This window comes from Adiantum capillus-veneris, chromosome 12 (assembly GCF_014529385.1).
Source record: "Adiantum capillus-veneris isolate H3 chromosome 12, ASM1452938v2, whole genome shotgun sequence".
Lineage (NCBI taxonomy): Eukaryota > Viridiplantae > Streptophyta > Polypodiopsida > Polypodiales > Pteridaceae > Adiantum > Adiantum capillus-veneris.
Window position 1 is genome coordinate 33844184 of NC_140942.1, and position 15806 is coordinate 33859989.

At 41.9% G+C, this 15806-nt stretch overlaps 1 protein-coding gene across 1 annotated transcript in view; it reads right to left on the reverse strand.

Moving 5' to 3' along the window:
- LOC147445553 (uncharacterized) overlaps positions 1–8718 on the reverse strand; it is a 52767-nt gene extending 44049 nt beyond the window's left edge. Inside the window, exons 1-2 of the mRNA XM_086524601.1 lie at positions 8564–8718; positions 8249–8327 (exon numbers count right to left, since the gene is read on the reverse strand). Coding sequence (XP_086380727.1) covers positions 8249–8327; positions 8564–8718 — 234 coding nt within the window. The remainder of the gene's footprint in view (positions 1–8248; positions 8328–8563) is intronic.
- Positions 8719–15806: the final 7088 nt, after the last annotated feature.

Here is a 15806-nt window from a genome sequence, read left to right on the forward strand (position 1 = left end):
CTCGTTGTTTCTGTGATACTCTTTTGTTTCGTCCTTTCCGGGCCCATCTCTCGTGTCCCGTTTTGACTCTCAAGTTTTTCTAATCTATCTTTAGTTTGCTTTAGTTCCTCAGCTAAAATAGTGTCTTCACGTTCTTTTCTCAACTTCATGCGTGCTTTTCTAGCTTTCCATGTGTTTCTCTGACTCCGCGGTCCTTGACTAACCACTTCAGACGCTAACTTTCCATTCTCAGGTTCTCTAGTGGTTTTCTTAGCTTGAGCTCTAGTAACAACTTGCGTTGGTATCAGAGTTTCATTTTCAGACCCACTGCTGGTAGGAATACTTTCTAGCATATTCAATGTCGTCTTTTGCACTTTGTTTGGATTTTTTGAACAATCCTCAATGAAGTGAGTAACCCCACACTCAGTGCAATAAGCGTTAATTCTAATGATTTCCGTGTGTGGGCAAACATTCATCAGATGGTCACCTCCGCACTTGTAACAGGGTCCTAGTGCTGGTCTTGGTCCCATTTGATTCGTCCTTTGTGGATAGGATGGTCTTTGTCCTGTTAACCCTCCATGAGCTATGAACATCAATGTTCTTGCGTCCAAATTGTATCTCTCTTCATCAGAAGCACTTGTAACTGTTGGTGTTCCAACATTCCCAATCATGCCCCATGGTTCTGGTTGTTTGGGTTCTTCTGGTGGGTAATACACAATTGGAGACATGTGTGCACCAGATTCTTCATAATAGGCTTGAACAGGCACTAAGGCTTGTTCTTCCTGATTCTTTAAGGTTGGTGCATATCTAATGCCCACTGGTTTTGCTCCTGGTAAAGGCGGTTGTTGTCCCAATACCGGTTGCGGTCTTTCTATCCCCATAGGTCCTGGTACATTTCCCGTTGGGTATCGAGGTACTGGATGTACTTGAGGTGGTGCTAATTGAGCAGGAGGTGCATACTGACGCTCCCTTACATACCCTTTGTTGTAATAGCACTCCTTTGTTGGATGGTTTGTCCATTTTTGTTCAATAGCACACCATTTCAGTGTTTTTGGCAATGGTTTTTGGTATGGTGCCATCCTTTTTAGAGCATCTTCTATCATTTGCTCTACATTTGGCATGGTTGTTGTTTGAACATTCTTTTTAGTGGTAGTCTCGCTCGCTACGAAGGAAGAGCTACTGGATGCAAAATCTGTATCCGCTGACACCTCTCCATAAACCGTACAGTCATCCACTAAGTACAATGCCTCTCTCGTTACTTGCTCGAAACTTGTACAAGCTTTCAAGTGCAAGTCCTTCTTGAGAGTGTCGTTTCTCAGTCCTTCAATAAAGAGAACAGATAGTCTGTCATCTTGTGGTCGTTCACGTACTGGAAATCTCTCAATGTATTGTTTGAAGCGAAGTGAAGCTTCCTTCACTTTTTCGTGTTCTCTCTGTTTAAAAACATATATTTGTGAGACCGTATTGTGCTTAATCCCTCGTTTTGAGAATTCCTCAGCAAACTCTCTTAGCAAATGGTCAATGTCATGGAATCCCCCTATGTTCAGTGGTTGAAACCATGTCAATGCCGTACCTTCTAGAGTAAGACCAAATCCCTCGTATTGTGTATGGAAATCGGTTATCTGCTCAGCTCTTAAGACTTGCTTAAAGAGTGACACATGTGCATACGGATCTCCCGAACCACCATACTTCTTTGGCATACACTTCGCTACTTGAGATAGTCTCATACGTCTATGGTCTGCTACCAATCTCATTGCTCCTGTGTCTCGGCTAAAGCTTTCTCTAGCATCATGGACTTCATGGGTTACCCTTGTCGGTTCCCCTGCCCTGAATCTAGTACTTGGAGGTAAATGTGATGGTTCCGCTTCGAACCTTGGACCTGGAGTGGTATATGTGGGGATTGGAACTGCACTACCTCGATTCGTATCCATTGAATCTCTGGAATGTAATGATCCCATTGGTCCGGGCTTCGAGTACTGAGGTTGACTGAAAGAGTCAGCAGCCTGAGTTCTTTGTCCTCCTGTCGTCATTGGGTTTTGCCCTCCATTTGTTGGTGCTGGTCTTTGTGAGCTAGAAGTAACATAATACTGATGTAGTGGTCCCCCAAAGTATGTATATCCTTCTAATTCTTTCTTGCCCATTGTTGAGTATTGCCTCCCATACTTGTCGTAAGCGGCAATTTTCACTTCCGATCCCTCTCTGTAGGTAAAGACATAAAGTCTTTTTTGGTCTGTCAACTCTCCGGTGTAGGGTTCTTCACATCTATAATAGAGATCTTGCTCCCCATTATTATATTTGTATAGCCCCACATAGATGTTATCAGTGTTGAGCCTTGTAGTTCATTCTCTCTTCTTAACCTCGCATCAGGGAAGTTCATTATTGGTGCCTTCTCCTCAAGTTCTTCATCTACTTTGGCTTTGGTGCCCATCAATCCCCACTTGTCCACAATGTTAGGGTTTAGGACTACCAAGTACATGGTACCCTCGTCATCTAGATATCTATCTCTGCTATAGCTCACAGGCACTAAGTCCTTGAACTCACTAGGTCTCTCTTCTATCTTTACACAATAGCGGTCCATTCCATCTTTGTAGATCTTGGCACCTTGCTCATTGTAGTACTGGTATTTTATGAACAATAGCTTTATTGTGGCGGAAGGGTTTGATGATCCTGCTGCCATATTTTCTCTGTTGTTCAGGTTCAAGTGTTCCAAGTGTTCAGTGAAAATCTCATAAGATCTCTCCAAAGAAGTATCAGAGACACTTCCTTCAAAGATCGGCTCTAATGGTTGCACCCAACTTTGGTTTACACTTCCCTCGGTTGATATGACACTTGCTGGTTCCCCTTGTTTTGGTTGGTTATTCTGGAGGTTCTTGCCCGATCTCAAATTCATCAATTCCCCTAAAGGACTTTAACTTTTCCGTCTCGGCAATTTGTTTTCCCAAGTTTTTGTGGTCAGAATTGATCCAAACTGATTGATACTTGGTCAATTGTTTAATCTTGTCAGTTGGACAACTTCTGTTTCATCAAGTGAGAATTTTGTTGCAGTTATGTTGAAAAAGACATTATACGCGTATGATGTCTTTTTTCAGAGATTTGGACTATTTTGGTTATGCTCACTCTCAATAGCCCCCTTATGCTCTTTCCACTCACAAAATTCAGTTTGAACTTTGTTTGAGCAAGTTATGGCTAATTTAGGCTTTTCTTGGCAATTTTCCTCTTTTGACTTGTTTTGGGTCAATTGTGATCCAAATGGGATGAAACTTGAAATATAACCTCTAGACAGCTATTACAATGGATCTGTGTTGGCAAAGTATCAAAATATGTCCAAAATTAGGTCAAATACATCATACGCGTATGATGTCTTTTTCATCAATTTGGGTCAAGACTTGATATTTATGCTTCCTACAGTGCCTGTAGCAATCTTGTTAGGTCAGATATCAAAAATAAGCAGTGGATGTGCCAAAAGACATTATACGCGTATGATGTCTTTTGTCCCAGATTTTGACTATTCTTGGTTTTAAGCCTTCTCCAATGTTTACAATTGAGTTTCAAGTGTTTTTGTCAGGTTTGAATGTAAAAACAAGATCTGAATCCAACATTTCCTCTTCTTTGCGTTTCTTGGACTCTGACTTGTCTTTTTGGGTTTCTTTGAGTGTTAATGCTCTTGTTTTAAGTTGAAATTAGGGTATAACTCCCCTTTTGAACACTCTGGTAAAGTCAAAATTTCTGTTTTGGTCTCTGTTTGGTCATTTAGACATCATACGCGTATGATGTCTAAAGTTGCAGATTTCCAGTTTTTTGGCACAGAATCCTTCCTAAAGCTTCCTCTAGTGCTCAGCAACTCCCAGATACACAGAAAATTTCTCTGACTTTTGTTTATTGCAAGTTTCACTACTAACTCGACGGTTTAGTGATCTAACATGCAATCAACCATATCAAGCAAATACTCCAATGATTACTAGCTCTAGATCAGGATCAAATGAAGTCCTACCTAAGCTATTCCTAATCATAAAATGGGTTTGGTAATTGTGATTTTAAAGAGATCCACTGCCACTCACGGACTAGCAAATTCTTCTTCTATCAACAACTACTCAACACCAACAAAACAACAAACAAATCTAAGCTAAACTAAAAATACTGTCAACACGGAAGACCCAGGAATACCCCACTTCCTAGTATCTCTCGAGATCTTCGGAGTCCACCACTCCTAGATCTTTTCTAACTAAAGTATACAAAGTAGTTTATACGACTCACCTCGTAGGATTAGTCTAAGGTCACCTACTTAGGGCTCTCGTCCCCGGCAGCGGCGGCAAATGTTAAGACGGTTACGCCGCTAGCGGAAGCTAAATAGCGAGAACTCAACCAACAATAGAATTTGTTAGACGAGGACGGAGCTTGACCCGTAGGCGCATGGAAACAACTAGGTGGGTGTCAAATCACCTACTCGACCTTCTAATGACAATCACTACTAAGGAAATCAAATCTAAGTTTTAAAATACACAAGTGACTGAAATCCTTACTACGAACGAATGCTATACGAAACAGGATCTAGAATCATTGAATCGATCTCAAACTCAAGGGGAAGTCTATGCACTAGGTAAGAACAACACCCTAAAGACTTGAACTGCAAAATCAACCTATAACCATTCCGTGCGGCAAACGCGTATGAAGATAGGCCGAAAAATACAGGTGATCGAAACTTGACCCCGATGGTACCAATGTGTAGCTCTACTCGTTGTGGTTCTATAGATATGCTGCACACTCCATTCCGACACACGAGTTGGAAGAAAACTCACAACGAAGCTCGTAGGAACTTACCACACATAGAAGCCGATATCACGCACTCTTGGTATCTGTGCGTAGCTCTCGCCGTTGCTAACACAATGGCGGTGTCGCTTCTCCAATGGCGGCTCCGTAGCTCGCGTAGCAAGTAGATAAGACTCTCTCTCTCTCTCACTCTCTCTCAGACACAATCACGGCGCTCAAAAACTCACTTTGATTAATAAAAACTGAATCCCCTTAGGTTACAAAAACTTTGGCTTATATACCTCAGCCTTGGAGGTGAGAACATCTCTAACTAATTACATCAGCAAGTAAAATTACTTCGGGATTACAAGCTGGAAACTCAATTGAGTCCCGTTACTTAATGAATGGCTTAATTCAAAATCAATGTCGGAAAGACATTTATTACAATCAATGGTTACAAAAATGATGAGTGTGAGCAAAAATGTGGGTGTGATCCTCTGCTGGCTCAACACACAGCAATGGCACTAGCTCTTGGTAGACAAAACCCAGATGAACTTTTAGAGTATGGCAAACATCTCATGATTCGTTACAAGGGTGATGTGCCAAAAAACAAAATTGAACCTTCAAAATCTTGATACACTTCAAGTAGCAATTGTATAAGATCATGTATTACAGAAATTTTGTACAATGTCATCCACTCAGAGTATCTTTCTCCACTTGTGGTTCACATACACCATTGTCTCTCTCCACCTTCGTTGACTTTCACGAGCACCAGAGTTGTTGTATGCCATTGATCTTTTAACTTTTTGTTGTTGTAAATGTCTGGTGGCTCGTGCTGTTGCTGAAGAGGCCAAGACTTCTTTTGCCTGCATTCGATGAATGATTCTACGATAGAACCATTCAAATAGTTCTCTCAAACTATTAGCCTTGATTCGAGAGCCACCATGTCGTGTGTGCCTGAAATAAGCATTTCTCGCCATGTAATGAGACTTTTCCATCCCTTGGGTATTCCATATTGCCGGGTTCCCATACTTTTGTAGAAAATATGGTCAATGATTGAAAATGATGTGCTAGATATGAAAACAAATTAGTTAGAATGTTTTACACTCACATAGTTGCACATAAAAGAGAATCAAATACACCATAATACCATGTAGTGAGTAATCTGGGTGTCTGTCCATGCTGTCTTGAATGATTTTTTGAGAAGGTTGAGATTCTCCTTGAACTTGTTCATATCACCTTGTGACCAGTCATCTTTGTCGCACATCAAAAATAGGATGTCTATTGATCGCCAAACCTCAGCCTTCACGTTACGAGTAGTTGGTTCTTGGTCTTTGACTGCAATATGTAGCTTTTTCCAGCTCTGATACTCTACCTTGCTAACATAAGATGTGTTATATATTTTTCCATGTTTTGTTAGCTTTGGATCTCGTATTCCTTGGGGTTTAGATAAAAACCTCCGTGCCTTCACCCTACCGATGGATGGTTTGCATGGGACATCCTTCTCAGCAATTGATCTCTTTTCATCCCGCTGGATTTTCACATTGCCACCATGAAGCCCCATATCCGACAGTACCAATTCTAAGCACTGCAGGGCTACTTGTCGCTCTGCTGAGTTCTTAATTTTCCAAGCAAACCCGATATATAAGTAGACCAATTTCTCCACAATTCTACAAAGGGCATGCATTATACAGATGTGGACATTCACAAGTGGTATTTTCAAAACCGGTCAAAAAGCAGGGTCCTCAATGTGACGTGTTGGAGCTTTTCTCCACCACTTTGGGTCCATGACCTTTGCAGGGTCCATGACCTTTGCAGGCTCCATGCAGAACAAACACGGTGACTTTGCCATTGCACCCATTCCACAATTATACATGCACTTTAATGTTTTGAGGTCACCTGCAAGATGCCACTAAACTTGAAAGTCTCCCCTTCCATCTAGACGTAGTACCTCTCCCTGGTTAGTCTGTCGATCAATCACCTTGGGAATATTAGTTCAATGGAACACCCAATATAGAATCTCATGATCTTCTTTCTTTACCTGCAACACAAAATAAATGAGACTTAAGTAGATGTGAACATTTGAGATTACCTGAGAATCTCGCTTACCTCAAACGCACCAAGACACCATATGTTAGATTCTCATTGAACACTAAAATACAAAGGATCATCACTGGGACACTTTGAGAGGGCTCTATTCATTAAAGTAATAGTAACACGCTCTAGATTTTTCTCTTTAACAAGCTCACACTCATCCAGTTTTAACACAAAATGTAATACCCCTCGTGACTCTTCAAATGTGATGTTGTAAAACTCCACCATTCTCTTCTGTAACATCTGCAGGTCCATAAAAATATTATTGAACTCATCATATGCCATGTTTGCTCCATGGCCAGTGTAAGTTGCTTTAATATGAAAGGGCTGTCCAAGATAGTCTCCCTGTGCCTCGTTAAGCTGAAGCCTCTCTTTCCAAATACTTGAGGCTGATGGTAAAAGTTTGGATTTTATTCCCTTCTTAACAAAGATGGATGAGACAGATTTTTGTATAGCCGAATATCCTCTTTTGCTTACACCAAGTGAGTCAAGTGTGCCTTGTATCTCTTTTGTAGGCACTAAGTTCTCTGAAATAAAGCGGTCCACTACATTTCATTGTAGGACCTTAAACTTCTTGTCATGTACTATATCTGCTGCCAGGCTTCTACTTATAAGTGGCTTCAATCTCTTTCCTATATTGGCTTTGGGGTCAATGTTTTCCTTGTCAGGATAGATTGAATCTCTACATGAAGACAATGCATAAGTAAATAGCAGAAAATTTACTTCACTAACACTATTTAGGCACATGAAAACAATGCATAACAAGAAAAAACAAAAAGATTACTTAACTAAGACAATGTAGCCAACCAAGAAGCATCACCTTAATGCTCGGATTCTTTTCTTGAGACCTCTGGATGCAACCTGCAATGTTTCAAAATTGCGCAATTTCTTCTTTCAGATACGACCACCCAAGATGGTGTCCTTCATTTGACAACTTCATACCTTTCCTTTCAGTTCGTGTACCTTTGTTTTGTGTTGCAAAATCTTGGTCATGCCTCTGATCTGAATCTTCCACTGACCCATACACATGTGGATCCTATGCATCTCCTCTTTCAGTGCCTGAATATCATTGAGTTGGAGAGCATCATTGAACATCGTTTGCCAAGTCTTCCATTCCACAGTCGATCGCTCATACCAATCCTGAATCTCATCAATAATCTTAAAGTATGTAAGGTGGACATTGAAGATACAGTGCTGGAAAGAATCTTGGAAGCTCCGTCTCTCTTGCTGGAAGAGAATACAAGAGAACTGGAGAATCATGCACGAATTCTAAAAAATTGAGAGCAGCACGGTTCTCTTGCTGCATCATCTTTCTGGTGATTCTCACTAGCTGGAACAATTTTCAGAGAGCAGTTGCATGTGCTCTAACTGACATTCTAGTCTGAGGTCCTTTGCTAGTGGCTGTCTGATCCTCAAGAATGGCCCGTACTCTCTGATCCAAAACTCCCCTGGTAGTTTGCATCTGCACCAAAACCTCCTTTAACTGTTTCCTAACATCCTCCATACATCTGTAAGTTGGTTTTTTTCCCAGCAGAAGTTCTAATTCCAGGGCAAGAGAGCGACAATCTACAGTGGACTGTCTTTGCAAGTGTGGGTTGGTCCCTCTCTCTTCAGAAGTGAGTATCCATTCAGGAACTCTTTCTAGGATCTGGACGGGTTGGGATGCGCAGGCTAATGGCAAGCTTCTTGATCATGGAAAGCCGCTGATTTCCAATGCTCCACCATTTCCCTGGCTCCAACATACAGCTGCTGAAACCTTTCCAAATTAGACAGGAGATCTTCATCCTCCAGATATTGTCTGGTTATGGAGGCCTGCTGATGTCTCAATTGTCTGTTCAGGGTAATAAGCTGCAAAGAATGTTGATAATCAACAGCTGATCCCTCATCCTGCCCTTTCATTTTCCCTTTAGCCTCCCTACTGAGCTGGGACTAATCAACTGGTTGATTCCCAGTGTGACTAGACTGTTGTTCTTCAGACTGCTGATTACCCGACTGGTGCCCTTCATTTTGGCCTTCCTGTTGGACCTCATTCTGGCCTGGTTGTGACTGGCTTCCTTCAGTTGGCCCTGTACCACCAGTACCAAGTCCTGGAGGTGGAGATGGTGGTGGGGCAGCATCATCATCATTTGTATGCCTTTCTTCTTGGTCATCCTCCTCCTTATCAGCTTTGTCATCCTTGTCCTCTTCTGTTTCATCCGGGGAAGTCTGCTGCTCAATATAATCCAATATTGCTTGATTCATCAAAGCACTATTATACTCAGTCACTTTGTCCTGCAAATCACTCTGCATACTTTCCATCAAAGACTTCAAATTTTCTAAATCAAAAACAGCATTGCCTGCTGGATTTAGAATTTCAGCGAAGCTGTTATAAATGTATCTGTCAGTAAGAGAAGCCTTCAGAGCTGTATGGTGAATCAACAGGGAGTTGAATTCCACCCACTTCATTTTGAGCATTCTTTCAGCCCTTTCTGTAGCTCTCAGTGCTTCATTCCTTTGATTCTTGATTATCATTATCTCAGATTCAACCTTAGATAGCTTCTTGTTTAATAACTCATTAACCCTCTCTGAATGAGCTTCAAGTACCTTGTGTTGTATGTTCTACTCATCTTGTGATTTCTAGAGTTTCTGAATCTAATCTTCAGTCTCCTTCAAGTCAGCTTTAACCTTTTTCACTTCATCTTCTGACCCAGCAACCTCTATCAATTGTCCCATACAATTGACAATAGTATTCCAAGAAGACTATATGAGGACTGAACATTTGTCCTTTACTGTAGCTGGATCAGAATCAGTAGGCTCATATATTGTTACTGGAGCCATGTAAGGTAAAGTTGCATAATCATCTTTTCGTAGCAGAAGATGCCCTTTCAGTTGGTGGGTCTGCATTTGCTGCAACTTGTCCTGTTTTACTAGGTGCAGAATTTTTTTAGTATTTGGAGTAGAAATTCCACCTGGAAAAGTTGAAGAAGCTGGGCCTTTGCCTTTGTCCACTTGGCCCTTTCCTTTGTCCACCGACTGGTCTGCTACCTTCTCAGAAGTTGCTGCCTTGGCCTGATCTTTTCCAGAACCAGTAGCAACTGCACTTTGTCCTACTGACTGGCTAGGCATAGTATTCTGAGTAGGTTGCTTCTTTGTTTGGCTCACTATAGCTTTCTCAGTATTCACTGTCTTGACTTCGATTTCTATCTGCCTCAAAAACGCACTGCTCTTTGTCAGTGTAGTCTTTGGCTTCTTCGAACTGCCAGCCTGTTCCTCAATGGCTTTCCTTTTCAGATCTGTTGAAGTACTTTGACTGTCCGTTGCTTCGTCATCTGAGGACAGCTCAATGTTCTTGGGCTCAAAAATCGGCTTCTCACTCCAACCCTTTTTTACCTGCTCATGAGCATCTGCAGCAGTGGCCCAATACAAAAATTGCCAAACATACTAAGCTTTGAAAACATTTTGGGATTTTAGCTTGGCAGTTTGCTGGAGCACATTGTGTGACATGATTTGACAAAGGTTAATAGGAACCTTTGGATCCAATGTCTTGGCCAATAGAATAGCAAAAATTTTCTCAGATGCATACGTTGGATTGTTCTTAAGGCTTACTACTTCAGCCACAAACCTGTAAGCAGTGGAAGCTTCCAGTCCTGCTACTGGAACACCTTGACCACTTGCCTTGCGCTTACGCTTAGCCGCTTCATCTGCCTTCAAGGCTATACTTATCTGATGTGGAGTTGCCACTGATGGTTTGGGCTCATTGGGCATCCGGAATGCAAAAGCTATGGTCTCTGATGTAACCGACACCTTTCTACCATTCACCATGGCACTGCCATCTTTAGCGTCAAAAGAATCAAGAACTTGCTTGATGATGTCTGCGTCAAAAGCAATTCTTGTAGCTTGCAACACAACTCGGAGATCCCATAGTTGCAGCAAAGTCATTTCTTGGTCGGTGAATACATAACGCTGGATTTTACTGTACCGTATGATGGGAAGTCTTGCCATTGCAGCAGCAACTATGGCTTGGGTTTCCTCAAGAGACTCCTGCATCTTGTCTGAGCGTTTCCTTCTACCCATACACTATGAAGACGATGAAACATGTGAAGGAGAAGAAGACTTACTTGATGTGTCAAAGCCCTACCCTGGTGTCGTTGGCAAGGCTAGCTGACAGTCAACTGTCTCTTCAGAGGTCGAGGTCTGCAGTTGTAGCGAAGAAACCTCGGATCTCGGCAATGGCGAATGATTAACAGGAGGAAAGTGTCGCGCAGGGGATTTGTGAGGAAAAATGCCAACTCTCTTGACTGTTATACGTGTTCGCGCCATAAAAGCTCCACCACTCGCCGCTCCTAGACTTGTGTGCGTCACTGTTGTCGTGGCAGACATGCATTGGACAAGACTGCGACCCATCCTTAAAATGATTACTATTGGCGTTCCATTTGACCGTTGGGCGCTTAAAAATTGAAAAGTGTGTTCCCATCGATACTGGACTGGTTTTCCAGTCTGGCTCGATCATACTGGTATTGATTCTAAGATCAGTCTGGTCCGATTCTACTGGTACTGGTTCTGAAATTGATACTAGTTGCACATGAAAAAGCCCAAAAAATTTCTGATTCTGGTATCTCTTGCTCAGCAGTTCCCAGTTCCTTAGTACCTTGTTCTTGCTCAATCTCTCTAGCCTCTACATAATAAAGCTTGATCTTTGCACCATTATATACTCCTGGCAACAATAATCTAGATAAATATTTCAGTCTGACAGTACCATTGGAGAAGACCCAGTCTACCTCAAATGGTCCTGCCCAGGAAATCTTCAGGTTTGGCTTCTTTGGACCCAGTTTAGACTGATATAGAAGCACCAAATCTCCTTTCTAAAATTCCTAAACCTTAATTAGGTGATCATGCCAATGCTTCCTTTGTTGTTGAACAATTTCTTGTTCCAACATATCCCGTTGCCTGAGTTCATCTAACTGCATCAGTTCATCTAGGCGCTTTTTCAGATTGTGGTTGAAGTCTAAGCCATACTTCACAACCATTCTCAGACTTGGGATCACAAACTCCATAGGAACCACAGCTTCAGTGCCCTACACCATTCTGAATGGTGTCATTCTAGTAGTGACCTTATAAGCTGTCCTATACGCCCATAGAGCAGTCTGGAGTTTCAAATCCCACTCGTCTGGTTTCTTTTGCACCACCTTAGTGAGAATAGTCTTTATTGTCTTGTTGCTACTTTCAGCCTGTCCATTGCATCTGGGATAGTAAGGAGTAGATTTCCAATGCTTGACTGAAAGCATATCCAATAGGATTTCCATAGTGTCATTGATAAAATGTGTTTCTTGATCTAACACAATCTCTACTGGACATCCATATCGGCAGACAATATTTTCAAATAGAAACCTTGCAGTTGACTTGGCTGTGTTGTCAGGGAGAGCCTTAGCTTCAACCCACTTAGTTACATAACAAGTAGCCATTACTATGTACTTGTTCTTCTTGGGTGTAACCTTCTTAAAAGGTCCCATAAAATCTAGTCCCCATTTCATGAACACTCCCAGTGGTTGTACTAGGGTCAAAGGAGTCATATCTGCAACTATTTGTCGACCCATTCTTTGGCATATGTCACAAGTTTTACAAAAACTTCTGACATCAGCAATCAGTGTTTGCCACCACAGACCAGCTTGCAGAATCTTCGTGTAGGTTACTTCGTTGGAAAAGTGTCCACTAGATTCACCATTATGTACTTCTGAAATCTTGCATTCTTCCTTCCATAGGGACACAACGTCGAAGTATACCATCAACACCCAGTCGATAAAGTAATCCTCCGATGATAGTAAATTTCAGGCTTTTTATGATCAGATATTTCTTTTGGTTCTGCTTCCAGTCCTCTCGAAAGGCACCTTGGGAAATAAATTGATAAACATTGTACCATTCAGGATCAACTGATCTCATGCCTCTAACTGAAATAAGTCAGCGTCCACTGGGTCATCTCTCAAGGGTGATTCTGAATAACCTTCCGTACTTCTTGAGAGAAAATCATCTCCACGATGATTCTTGCTAGGCTTATGGAAAATTTTGAATTCAAACTCTATTAGGAACATCATCCATCTTATCAGCCTGCCTTGAATAATGACTTTATTAGTCAAAAATAGAAGAGCCTGATGGTCCAGATAAAAATGGAACAACTTTCCCAACAGGTAATGCCTGAACTTTGTAGCGCTGAAAACCATTCCAAGGGCTTCTCTCTTAGTAGTTGTATAGCCTTGTTCAGCCTGACTGAATCTTCAGAAAGGCAAAATAAACCGGATAATCAGTCCTTCAGTCTGGCTGAGCTAATATTGTCCCCATTGCCAATCCCAAAGCATCTACATGTACGTGGAAAATAATATCCCAGTTTGGCTGCCCAAGGAATGGTTTACTGATAATGGCCTTTTTCAGATTCTAGAAGCTCTACTCACATTCAACAGTCCAGTTGAACTTATTGGTTTTCTTTGTAAGCTCATATAGTGGTACTGCTTGAGAAGCAAACTTATGTACAAATCTTCTATAGAAATTCACATAACCCAAGAAAGAGCTCAACTCTGAAGCATTTTTGGGTGCTTTAGCTTGCTAAACACATTGAATTTTGTCATTGGCCATCTCTATTCTGTTTCAGGAAACAACATGTCCCAGTAGTTGTCCCTTCTAGACTAGGAAACAGATTTGAATGGATTCAAACAAATCCGCTTCTCCTAACAGCGTTTGAAAACCATCTCTAGGAATAGTAGATGTTGTTCCTCATCTGAATAGACAGTAAATTCATCCATAAAAATGGCGAGGAACCGATGAAGGAATTCATTAAACATCTCCATCATACACCACTGAAAGGTAGCTGGTGCATTGTACAGGCCAAAAGGAATCACCAGATACATGAAAACTCCCCACTCGGTGATGAAAGTGGTCTTTGCTCTATCTTCAGGAGCGATCTGTAATTGGTTATAGCAACTGTAACCATCCATGAAGCTATACATTTCATATCCTGCGATCTCATTAAGCAACATGTGAGTAAAAGGCAATGAAAATGGTTCTTTGATAGTTTGGGCGTTTAGTTTCCTATAGTCGACACAAACTCTCAATTTCCCATTCTTCTTGGGAACGACGACTATGGGAAATAGCCAATCGCTACTGACCACCTCTGTGATGAACCCAACCTTGAGAAGATTATCAATCTCCTCTTTGATCTTCTTTGCATAGTTGGGGCTCATTCGGTATCTTTGCAGTCATATTGGCCTAGCATTTGGCTTCAGCGGTATTCGGTGCTGACATACTTTAGGATCCACTCCCTTCAGGTCTGTATGTTCCCAGGAAAACACGTATTTATAGTTCTGGAACATCTTACGTGCCTTTTCCTTCATTGTCGGGTTGAGATGCTTGTTGACCTTGATCATCCTAGGACTATCCTCTGATCCTAGGTTCCATTCCTCCACTTCTTGGTCGTCTGGAAGCAACCAATTAGGCCCGCCTCCTTTTCGTTTGGTCGACTCTTCAACATAATCCCAGGATGGTCCATTCATTTCTGAATCAGCATTCTGATCCAATGGATACTCTTCAGAACGTACTGGTTCCTCTACCATAGCAGCATCAACTGATTCTACCACCCTTCTAGTTAGCTGAACTGTTCTTTCCCCTATGTTGATTTCAGTAAATTGTTCGGGGAATTGTCTTTTCTGCTTGTCAGCCTACTCTTTATTCAGCAAGACTGCATTCAAGTCAATCTCTGCCAAACGGAATATGTTCATGGCCACTAACATTCGCTCGATCTTCTTTGCTCTGTACTTTTGACATAACTCCTTTGGCCTGAGTTCTTTTCTTCATCTCCTAGTATTGTTTGTCTCGATTTGAATTCTGCCACTGGGCCCTTCTATGGTTAATGTTTGGTTTGCATAGTTATGAATAGCATGTGATGTTCTCAACCATGGGTGTCCTAGCAACATCCCATATGCCCCTTGCACATCCAGAACTAAGAAACTGGTTTTGAATTTTTCCCTCCCAATTCTTATCTGCATATTTTCAATCATACCCATCGCTTGTACCACTCTGTGATCTGCCATTTGCACTTTGAATGGTGCTGGCTTCAGATCAATGACACCCATTCTCTGCTGGAGATGAACTCCCATTATGTTGACTCCTGCTCCTCCATCCAAGATAACACTTGAGAGAGGTTCCCACTGCTTCCTAACCTTGTAGTCCACCTGAATAAGAGGAACTTCGTCATCTCGGACGACCATCAGGTTTTTTTTAAGGCCTCCGCCTCAGCTTTCCTATGCTGTCTGATAAAGGTGGCCACTTCAAGCAAGGTTTTTCTTATATCCTCCAGCTCTACAGTCAGCTTTTGAATTCTATCACAAATTTTCACATGAATTTCTTCTCTTTCTTGGTCAGATTGATTGTCAGAGCTTGAAGAACTGGTATCTTCACACTGCCATTCCTCTTTTGAAGTGCTTCCCATCCCTCCATAAATTCTCAGTTCATCAGCCATTCCTTGTATCGCAGCCAGCATGGTCTTAGGTATGGCCGGTACTGACTGATCCTTATCAGTCGATTGGGCTGGTATCCTCTAAATGACTCTAGCTTCAAAACTTTCTGGCTGCTCTGGCAACTTCTTGGCCAAATCCTCCATGATTTTGGCCGCTAGTTCCCTCTACTCTTGCCATTCATCTACCACCTCCTCTTTCCCTTTGGCCTTCCAAACTTCTCTTTGTTGAGCCCACTTGATGCTGGTAGGATTGACTGGTGTTTCTGAAGTATCTGGAATTTCCTCAATAACTACACCCTTGCTTCTAGTAACTACCCATACTGGGACTGGCTCTGGTGCCTTAGCCTCAGTAGTAGTAGTTGCAGGTGCATCTGGTCATTGAGCTGCAAAATGGCCATACTTCCTACAAGTGTAGCAATTCATGCTCCTATTTTGGAAGTTGCCACGTCCTCTTCCTCGGCCCATACCCGTTTGGAATCGGCCACGTCCCTGACCAGTACCACTAGTA